This window comes from Acinonyx jubatus, chromosome A1 (genome assembly GCF_027475565.1).
Source record: "Acinonyx jubatus isolate Ajub_Pintada_27869175 chromosome A1, VMU_Ajub_asm_v1.0, whole genome shotgun sequence".
NCBI classification, from domain to species: Eukaryota; Metazoa; Chordata; class Mammalia; order Carnivora; family Felidae; genus Acinonyx; species Acinonyx jubatus.
This window is the reverse complement of record NC_069380.1, coordinates 195,544,585-195,556,077: the sequence shown is the minus strand read 5'-3', so window position 1 is coordinate 195,556,077 and position 11,493 is coordinate 195,544,585. Positions and strand designations below refer to the sequence as shown.

At 40.5% G+C, this 11,493-nt stretch overlaps 1 protein-coding gene across 1 annotated transcript; it reads left to right on the top strand.

Annotated features, from left to right (window-relative positions):
• The first annotated feature begins 456 nt into the window (after window positions 1-456).
• Window positions 457-10,697, top strand: GZMK (granzyme K). Its single transcript, XM_015079800.3, has 5 exons — window positions 457-724; window positions 1,086-1,233; window positions 7,642-7,792; window positions 8,571-8,840; window positions 10,300-10,697. The coding sequence occupies exons 1-5, from the start codon at window positions 502-504 to the stop codon at window positions 10,471-10,473; spliced, it is 966 nt and encodes a 321-aa protein (XP_014935286.2). The 5' UTR covers window positions 457-501; the 3' UTR covers window positions 10,474-10,697.
• The last annotated feature ends 796 nt before the right edge of the window (window positions 10,698-11,493 follow it).

Here is an 11,493-nt window from a genome sequence, read left to right as displayed (position 1 = left end):
AATTACAAATATGTTGCTAATGTTCCTTTCTAATACATGATGAAATCTCCGCCCACCCCCCCCCCCCCGCCAAAATGTAACTAAAGTTAACCCAGATTTAGTCAAGTTTAAAGTAAACGGCATGACTACGAATAAGTGTGCTACAAAATATAGCTGGTTTTCTCTGGATGGTGTTTAGGTTTCAACCAAGCCTTATTGCAATGCAATCATGTTCCGTGCAAAGTTCCACGTCTCTCTACGTAATACATCTATGTCCAAATGAAAAATGGTGAGAAACCAAATACGATAGGCACCATTTTCTGCCAGGAAAATAGTATTGATTTAGAGCAATAAACACCTTGGGACTTTGTCTGCGACTTCATTAAGCTCTTGGATATTTATTATTCTTTCACCTTTTATAACACGCGTACTCAGATATCAGAGATGTTACAGGAAATGAGATCGTTATTGCATAACACATCACACAAGTGTCAACAGCTTGGATCCGATCTCCTCAAACAGATGTACACTTTCACACATAGGTGTGAAAAAAACCTTACTTCTGGAACACTTGTGGCAAGACAGTTAAAACTTTCAAAATCAACACTCGGTCTTCAGAATCTTCTTTCCTTTGCCAGTGCAGTCAGGATATTTCACCTGCGCTTCTTAAAGCAAGGCTTTGAAATGATGGAGTTTTACTTTTCTCTAATTTTCCTAGCAGCTGGCGTTTCTATGACTCCAGAGTGTAAGTATCTCCTATACTTACCACATCTGAGCGTTAAGTGAATTTCTAAGTGATTGTGTTGTTACTTATAAATGAAATGATTTCTCACAACCATGTCTATCTGTCTAAACTGCACGATTAAATTCTTCTGTTGACGATATCATTGTTAAATTACATATGCTTAAACCAATATATTATTAAATATTATTAAATGTGTTTTACAATTGTTTACCAGTAAAATTATAATAACTTTTAGGTGACTGTAGGATTGTTGGGTTTTTCTCATCCTTGAAATGATATATTTACTGGCAAAAGAAGAATGACGTGAAACAATCTGCTCAGATCTGTCATGTTGATTGAATCTTTGGGTTTTCTTCTGTAGGTTTCAGCACGGAGATTATTGGAGGGAGAGAAGTGTCGCCACATTCCAGGCCATTCATGGCTTCCATCCAGTACAGCGGCCACCATGTCTGCGGTGGAGTGCTAATCCACCCACAGTGGGTGCTTTCGGCAGCCCACTGCCCCTCCCGGTGAGTCCCTGCTCTGGGCTTTCGTGTTCTACCTCGACTGGCCAAAAGAGAAGCTCCCCTGTCCCGGGAGACAATTTTGTTTTTGAGCATTCTAAATGTGATGAGCACAGAAACGTTTGATGAATACACATGTGATATCAAGGGGTATTCATGACAGTTCTGTTCATATATACATACATATTTTTTAGTTGAAGTAGAGTTGACATACAATATTAAAGGAGTTTCAGATGTACAACACAGTGATGCAAAAATTAAATACATTCTGAGAGGCTCAACACGATTAAGTGCATTGCAATATTACTGACTCTGTTCCCTATGCTGTATTCATCATCCCCGTGACTTGTGAATCCCCCTCACCCATTTTGTCCAGCCCCCCCTCCACTTCCCTCTGGCAACCACCATTTTGTTCGCCACATTTTTGTGTCTGTTTCTCTCTTTTTTGTCGTTATTGTTTATTTGTTCACTGTTTTTGGTTCTGTTTTTTACATTCCACATGTAGGTGAAATCATAAGGTGTTAGTCCTTCTCTGGCTTCTTTCTCCTAGCATAATACCCTCTAGGTCCATCCATGTTGTGCCATGTGAATGGCAAGATTCTGATCTACCCTTAGCTTCTGTGATCACTGACCAACTGGTGGAGTTCACTTAGCCTCTTGCACACCCAAGTTTTCTGCCCTGAGTTTTCCTTTTCAGGGAGAGCTGGGCCACCTTTCCCAGGCAAGCCATTGGACAAATCCAAGTCCTCCGTGTAATGCCAGGGAAGACAGCAACAGTAGTAGTTGGAGAGTGGCATTCCAGAACTTTTCAGACAACTTGAGTTTGCACCTTCCCTTTCCCGTTTTACGAAAGGGTAATAATAATAACAGTACCTACTTGGTGGGGTTTTGAGGATTAAATAGTATCTATTTAAATATTTTAGTATGCTGGGGCGCCTGGGTGGCTCAGTCAGTTAAACGTCCGACTTCAGCTCAGGTCATGATCTCACGGTCCGTCAGTTCGAGCCCCGCGTCGGGCTCTGTGCTGTCAGTTGGAAGCTTGGAGCCTGCTTCGGATTCTGGGTCTCCCTCTCTCTCTCTGCCCCTCCCCCACTCACGCTCTGTCTCTCTCTATCAACAAATGAATAAACATTAAAAAAAGTTTAAATATTTTGGTCTGCTTAGCACAGAGTAAATACGAATAAATTGCAGCTGTTATTGTTATGCGTACAAGAAGCCTGCTTTGTTAAATGGATTTTCAGACCCCTTATGTTAACGCCTCTGCATCACCTTCCACCCCAGAGGCCTGAGGCCCACAGTTTGGGAATCACAGCTGGAAAGGGACAACAGACTTCCCAGTTAAAAACAAAAAAGTTATAGCTGATTTGCACAAGGAGAGAAAGAGTTATTTTTTCTGGAACACTTAGAACAAAGCTTTTCCGAAGACAGATCATAACCTCTCATACTACATTTTGGTCTGTGATTCTCTTACATCAGCTAAAAAAAAGTCCAACACTCTTCTTGGGGTGCTGTAACCTTTGCAAAAAGAAAAGCAATGGAAAACCAATTTGCTGTTTGCTGCTGTTTTGTTTACTCGTTTGGTTTGGGGAGAGGGTGTTTTTTTGTTTGTTTTTTATTTGTTTTTGTTGTTGTTTGTATGTTTCTTCCTTATGTTTCTTGCCCACATAAGCCAAGAAGAGAGGGGGACTTCTTTCCTGACGAACATTAGAGCACTTCACTTAAGAATCTCTTGGCCACAATGGTTTGCTCTCCAGGCTACAGAACAACTGAATTGACTTGCCCCCCCTTTTAATAAGACTAGACACAAATTAGGAATTTTGAAGCCTGTGGAAAGTGAGGACTTCTGTTTTATTTCTAAATAGCAAGCCACTGATTTCCAATTTAAAATGGCTACCTCATTCAAATGAGGGTTTGCTGTCATAGAAGTCACCCTTATGTCCCTATTCAGAGCACGTGTGCCCCCCGGGGACCAGCTAGGCAGAGGGTGACTACCAATAAATGTTCATCCCATTCAAAATATGCACATCTTCAAATATTCTTATGGTACACATTCAAGTGGACTCTAACCTACCCAGGCACAGAGCTTGACTTATTATAAACGCACAACAAAGGCCGGATAGAAGGAAGGAGAGAAATTGGAGGACTTTTTTTTTTTTCTAAGCCAAAAACACAGTGTGTGAAGTCCTTCACAAGCCATAAAGTGCTATCCAAAAAGTGAATAATAGTATTAATTTGAATTTAAAATTTTGTCAAATGAACTTAACTCAGTAGGAGTGGGTCCTCAAACTGACAAATTGGGGAAAAGAGGTCTTGGAATTAAATTAAAAAAAAAAAAAAAAAGAAAGAAAAAAAACCAACTCTTGCTAAATACCATTTTCAATGGCCAGAGTTTAAAGAACTCCAGAATATGTGGATCAGATTTCCTGTACAGGACACTTGGGTGTAAAAATGTAGGCGGATTGATGCTTAGAAAAATATTAAGCTTTATGAAATCCAAAATATTTATGAAATAGTTTAATGGTGGCTTCCCACAAATGTACTCCCAAGCATCCTGGGGGAATAGCTTACTAATTCCAGGCCCCTCTTTCAGCAAAACTGTGAAGGAGGCCAAATCTGGGGTGCCCCCATCTCACTAGCCGTTCCCCAGTGCGTCTCTTGGCCCCTCCACTAGTTGCCATGCCAACTATAAAAGCAAACCAGTAAAAAGGCTTTTGTCTAATCTTATTTTCAGTCTTTCGATTTATCAGAAGCAAAATTCTCACCAACTCTTGTCCACCGTCTTCCTGAATCCCCTCTTATGCCTTCCCTCATGGAGAACCCCTCCTCTCACCTGCTTGGGCTGTAATTAGATGACCGCCGCCCTCCTCCCTGTCCCCCCCCCCGCCCCTTCCACATGGCCTCATCCCACCTCAGACAACTCGGGGCACCCAGAGTAAATGGTGAGGATTCAGACCCCAGACTCAAACCAGCTGAACTTCAGTCCCGCCTGCATTGCATCCTGGAGCCTCCCCTTAATGTCTGTGGGACTTTCTCAAGTTTGTTAATTTACCTGCGTCTCAGTCTTCTCATCTGAAAAGTGGGGATAATCGTAATACCTCCCTCACAGGACTGCTGTGAGGTTTAAATGAGGGAAAATATGTAAAACGCTTAGCACAAAACCTGACACACCACAATAACCTAGTAAATGACATATAATGTCATTACGTTATTATCTGTACTTTCCATGGTAGTCACTGAGGCACAAGTCCGATGATCCAGTCGTGTTGAGGATGGGACTGTAATAGCCCCTCTCTGACAACCAGGTAATTCCCTCCTCTCTTAGACTAAAGAGACCTCCAGGAAATAAGGACCCTGTCTTTGTCCGCCCTGGAGGAGTGTCTAAGCAGAAACATGGCTCAGTGCCAAGGCAAATGGCAGAGGAAATAAGAGTCTCGAAGGGGCTTGGCATGGGGCTTACAGAGGTGTCATGGAAAGAGCACTGGACTTGAAATCACGGAAGCTGGGTTTGAGTCCTGCTTTCCCTACTTATCATGTGTGTCACCTTTGGCCAAAGAACCCTTTTACCAGTGAGGACTATACAGCACATCAACTTGAGCAATACTGAGAAGGGTAGAAGTGTTATTTTTAGGCCCAATAGTGAGGGTGTTTCAGTAGAAGCCTGGATGTCAAGAAAAGACTGCAAACAATATTTTTGTTCCTGTTCTGCATGTAGTTCTGTTCCAGGTAAGTCCAGGGTGGGACTCAGAAAGCTGTATTTTGTTTTAAACCCTCCAAGGGCACCTGGGTGACTCAGTCAGTTAAGTGTCCGTCTCTTGATTTTGGCTCAAGTCATGATCTCACGGTTTGAGCCCCGTGTCAAGCTCTGCATTGTCAGCATGGAACCTGCTTGGGATTCTCTCTCACTCTCTCTCACTCTCTCTGTCTTCCCTCTTCCTCTCTCTCTCTCTCTCTCTCTCTCTCCCCCTCTCTCTCAAAATAAATAAACTTTAAAAAATTAAAAAAATATAAACACACATCTCCATATGATTCTGAAGCAGGTGGTCCAAGAAAAACCCTACAACAAACAAATGAATGAAAAACGCCGGTATCATGACTTCTTTTCTGTGTGAATTCAGACGTGGGTTTAGCTAAGGAGGGGGAACCTAGAACTCAGGTAATTCCAGGTATTCTGTGGGAAGAAAAATTGACCTTTGTAGTATAGATTACAGATGAAGCGTACCCGGAAATGGGAAGTCAGAGAGCGTTCGTGGTCTGCTTGGGTTGTTTTTGATATTAACATGTCCCAGTGGAAATGAAAATAATCAAAACATTTCAAAGGCATTAACTCATCAAGGAAATTGGTAAAAGATGAGGAAGATCAGAAAAATTTTCGGCATCCATCCCCTAATCAAAATTCATCTTCCACACCCTGCATTTGAACCTCACAGCCTTCCTTGTGTTAGTTATTTATGCATGTATCCATCTTTTCTGTTAAAGCAGTAGTCCCAGGGCTTTGGTATCATTTTCTACCCTCCCCACCCCCACCCCCAAAGTTTGGATTTAATGAGTATGTTGAATTTGAGTTTGAATCAATCCTAGGAAATCTGATCCGCATCCTTTGAGAAATTTCATCCCCATCCTGATTTTGCAATAGGAAAACTTTTCAACAAATAGAGCTGAAATTCCCCAAATAAACCAAAATAAACTCTTTTGGTAGAAACTGAACAGTGATCATTCCCAGCAGCCACAGTCCCACCATATTCAAAACTACCCTACTATAGTCATGAGCTTATTCTTCAAAGCTGAAACAACACTTTCTTCCTTTTCCTATATGTTTTTGTATTTTTAAAAAATTCTTATTAATCTTTATTAATCTGTAGGTATGGGAATGTGTGGTTTTTTTATTTTTAATTAAAGTATAGTTGACATGCAATATTATATTAGTTTCAGATGTATAACATAGAGATTCGACAATTAGGTGCACAATGAAATGGTCACTATAAGTGTAATTACCATCTGTTACCAAAGGTATTACAATATTTTTGACTATATTCCCTATGCTGTACTTTTCATCCCCTTGAGTTATTTTATAACTGAAAGTTTGTACCTCTTAATTCCTTTCACCTATTTTGCCCATCTCCCCCCGACTTCTCCCCTCTGACAACCACCAGTTTGTTCTCTGTATCTATGAATCTGTTTCTGTTTGTTTGTTCGTGTGTTTTGTTTTTGAGATTCCACATATAAGCAAAAACCATTTGTCTTTCTCCGTCTGACTCATGTGGGTATGGATGTTTTTATTGTAATCTGTCTTGATCCCTTTGTCAAGTGACAATGAAATAGTTGTATGTAAACAAATGTCCTTTCATAACCTTCCTTCCTTCCTAAAGGATTTGAAGTGGCTTCCTAAAGGCACACGTTAAAATGGGATTTTTTTACAGTATGCCAAAAGCCCCAAGGTTTTGTCAAGATCTTAAAAAAAAAAATTGTTTCTATTGTCATAACTAGATGTAAATGTAATTTTGTCCAACATGCAGTAAATCAAATCAATTGTGGCACTATTGAAACAATGGTACTACAACTGTGTGTCACCAGGGGTAAAACAAAACAAAACAAAACAAAACAAAACAAAACAAAACTATTGTTTCTTTATCTGACGCACCTGTTTATATCTTCTAAATCTCCAGAATGGAATTTTCAATGTCTACCAACCCTACAGTGTCTTTATTTCAAATTAGCAATTATTTTTCACCTTGAGGAACATTTTCCCTTTCTTGTCCAAATACCCTTTCTAATTGAAGGGACAGAACATAGCTTGTCTGACAGCCATGTAATGGATCTTATTCTCCAAATGGCCCTGAGATGAGGTCTAGATATACAAGATTAGCAAATGCAGAGTTGAGTTTTTACCTTTTAGTTATTAAAACACTTAACGTTGGGAAGATGAGAAAGTTCTGGAGATTGATGGCAGTGAGACATGAACAACAATGTAAGTGTATTTAATGCTACAGAACCGTATACTTCAAAATGGTTTAAAGTTTATGTTTATTTTACCTTAATTAAAACAATTAACCTTGGTGGATATAAATTTCAACCCACAACTCAAGAAATAGAATGTATTTCTACATAAATAAACATAATTTAGTTGTAAACTTGATCTCAGTCAGTTAGAACTTCATTTCTTTTCCCCACAGTAGGGTATAAGTTCTGATACCCTTTTCCAATACTATGGAATTTTGAATTGGGGTGAGTCTGAGAGCAGACCTTTGGCCTTTGATATTGTCCATTTATGCTTGGGTCCACAAAGACCTCTGTCACTCCACCTAATCCTAGATGTGTTACCTTGGAGACGGTCCTTGTTCCTTGTCCACCATTTTTACCCTCCATTGGGGTATTTGGTACTTATTCTGTTCCTTCTATTCTCTGCTTTTTTTTTAGGAATCACAAAGGCCAGCTTTTCAAAGTGATTTTAGGAGCACACTCTCTCTCAAAGAATGAGGCCTCCAAACAAATGTTTGATATTAAAAAATTCATACCATTCTCAAGACTTACATCATATCGTAAATCAAATGATATTATGCTAATTCAGGTATGTAGTATTGCCTTCCTTCAATTTCTCCAGCATTCTTATATAGCATAGCATATTTCAGTTGTTAAGTTGTCAATCAAAAGCATCTTGTTAGCATCATCCCCACGTCTGAGGTAACTGTGACATATTCTATAAAGGCCTATTCTACTCTATATACAGCCTTAAAAGAAACAAGAATTGATCACAAATGCATGAGGGCTGTGTTTATACAAGGAAAAGCAGTCATGATGCTCACACATGTGGGAAGGGAACATCCCAGCAAGCCCAAGGATCCCCACTGAAAGCTTTTTTCCCAAATGCTTTTATCATTAGCAAATGAAAAATACAAGTCCTTTATACAACTGAGCCAACCAAGTGAATTCAGGGACACGGAAGTGAGTTATATCTTAGTCTAGACCATACTTAGTCTAGTCCAAACTCAGTCTAGACCATACTCAAGGGTCTTATCCAGCGGAAACAGCCCAGCCCTCAAAGTCATGACCTATGGATGTTATTCCACAGAAACCCATCCAATGCAGAGCAAAGGCCAGTTTGCTTAAGACTGGGCAAAAATTCCTGTTCTGTGTAAGCTCCCTCCCCAAGCCTCATTGAGCTCTACAGGGAATGGGGAGCATTTCAGAAAAGCAACAGCCACAAATACAGCTGCAGGCTACCACCAAAGTAGATTCAAGAAGAGGGATGCCTTCCTAGACCAAAGGGACCACACATACATCGCTTAGACTAATAGCAGAATACTACTGGGAACGAATGATTATTTATTCTCTTTTCAATCTGTCAGCTTCACACGGCTGCAACACTCAACCAACATGTTCAGCTGCTGCACCCAAGCTCCAAAAATGATATTAGAGCTGGAACAAAATGCCAGGTTACTGGCTGGGGAGCCACCGACCCAGAATTTTTAAGGATCTCTGATACCCTGCGTGAAGTCACTGTTACTGTCATAAGTCGAAAACTTTGCAACAGCCCAAGTTATTACAACCACAGCCCTGTTATAACTAAAGGCATGATATGTGCAGGAGATGACAGAGGCCACAAAGATTCCTGCCAGGTAAGAGACTATCAGGCAAACAGGCATCTCAGAATGCTGTGTTGTGTGCAAAGGCTCCATTTGCTCCCCAGCCCAGAGGGGAGGTAAGGAGAACACAAAATCCCAACCCCAGAAAGTTCCTCTCCATTTCTCCACTGAGTTCTCTGTTCTTTCTCATCCTCCCATGTGAATGAGTCATAAGAACTTCCCCCAGACATAAGCACCCTCCAAATATTTGTTAATCAGGGGGTGCCTGGGTGGTTCAGTCGATTAAGTGTCTAACTCTTGACCTCAGCTCAGGTCATCTTGATCTCAGGGTTGTGAGTTCAAGCCCCACACTGGGCTCCACACTGAGTGGGAAGCCTACTTAAGAAAGAATAAATAAATACATACATACATACATACATACATACATAAATACATACATAAATACATAAATTTGTTAATCAGGATAACAGACTGCATCTGAAATATATAGTATGTGTTTCTTCAATAATGTTGATAAATTGACTAAAAGGAACCATAGTTATACTTTTCAGAATCTTTGGTTTCCTGAGGCACTAAAAAAAAAAAAAAAAAAAAAAAAAACCAAAACCAAAAAACCACAGGTATTCGTGTTTACAAGTGACAAATGGTGCAGATGAATTTCTGATCTTTAAGACATTAGAATGCACTATTCGCATCATGCTGTATTAAGCATTATCAAGGGGAGGGTATAATGATTTCAGAGACCACGTGTATCTGAAGTGCCCCAACACTGTCACCCCCCTACACCTCTATTGTCATGGCTGACCAGAGCGCAACATGCTGTAATTTGCAATGTGAGTGGCAGCAGAGGCAAAGGTCGCTTTCCAGACTTGAAAGCCCCCTCTTATCATTCTGTCACTTTCCTTGACAGATCTTAGTTACATGTTTAACGGAGTCCTCTGGAATCAGTTCATTGAGCAAGTCTTGGCGAAGTGTTGTGTACATGTAGGGCATTACGTTCAATTACGGGAGAATGCAAAAAGGGAAAAAAGTAAGATAGAGTCCCTGCCACCAATATATTTGCTACAATATATTTCTCTTTTCTGCCTGTTCCTATAGCAACTTGATTTCAGATCCAGGAGCACCAACATGAAATTTACAGTTTGAAACATTTCTCTCCTTTCAGTGGGTTATTTTAAACTTTGCACTTACTCATTCCTTAAGGATTAAAGTTCTATAGTCACGGATTACCAAAGGTTGTTTTTACATGTAGTCCTAGACAGAGACGTGGGCAGAGAGAGAGACAGACAGACAGACAGGCAGACAGATGGACAGAATCATTGTCCTGGCCAGAAACCAAGACAACCCACACTGAGAAAGGGGCTGTATCGGCCCTCTTTCAGGTACGACGAAACCAAGGGCCTGTGTAATAATCCTTTGAATAATCAATAATTGGTGGTAGAAAAAGGTCAACAGCTTCTTACCAAGTATCTATCTATTTTCTTCTTTCCAGGGTGACTCGGGTGGCCCCTTGGTTTGCAAAGGTGCCTTCCATGCTTTAGTCTCTGGAGGTCATCAATGTGGCCATCCCAAGAAGCCTGGAATCTACACCCTAATAACCCAGAAATACCAAGCTTGGATTAAAAGCAAGCTTGCCCCATCTCATGCAAACTACGACCACGAGTGATTTTCTTGGATCCACCAGCTGGCTTGTTGTGTTTTCGTAAGATGTTCTAGAGGCCACTTTGTCTTCATATGTAGTTGGATGTCGTTTAAGTGGAACTCAGTCAGGGACCACTCCTGCCCCCTTAGGACTGATTTTGTCAAGGAATCAAGTTCTTTTCCACATCTATAACTGCTGTATTTTTACTATGCTGATTTCATTCTGAATAAAAGTTAGAAGACTATGGCGTTTTCTTTTTATGGAAATGAGGTCCGGCAAACGATATACCCCCCACTCCACTCACACTCTCACAAAGAGCAAAAGGTGATTAAGCAAGGCCTTAGCCAGGCTCCACCTTCAGCCAGGTTTATGCTGTGATTTCTGCCGTGGATTTTATCTTAAACTGCATTTTTTTTTAATTTTTAAATTTTTTTAATTTTTTATTTTTTTTAACGTTTTATTTTTAGGACAGGGAGAGACAGAGCATGAACAGGGTAGGGTCAGAGAGAGGGAGACACAGAATCTGAAACAGGCTCCAGGTTCTGAGCTGTCAGCACAGAGCCTGACGCGGGGCTCGAACTCACAGACCGCGAGATCATGACCTGAGCCGAAGTTGGCCGCTTAACCGACTGAGCCACCCAGGCGCCCCCTAAACTACATTTTTAAAATAAGCACCAGTGGGATGCCTGCGTGGCTCAGTCGGTTAAGCATCCGACTCTTGATTTTGGCTCAGGTCATGGTCTCGTGGTTTGTGGGCTTGAGCCCCCCCCACCTCAGGCTCGGTGCTGACAGCATGGAGCCTGTTTGGTATTCTCTCTTTCTCAAAATAGACAAGTAAACTTTAAAATAAAATAAAATAAAATAAAATAAAATAAAATAAGAAACAGTAAGTGCAAACACTCCAACTCAAGTTAAGAAAGAATCATCAAGGTCTATAAATAGTATTATTTACTGATGTCACTTTGTTCCAAAGAGGGTTTAAGGCAATGTATAAAAATACCTGCAATAAAACAAAATATGAAACTAAAAATATTTTTCCTGAAA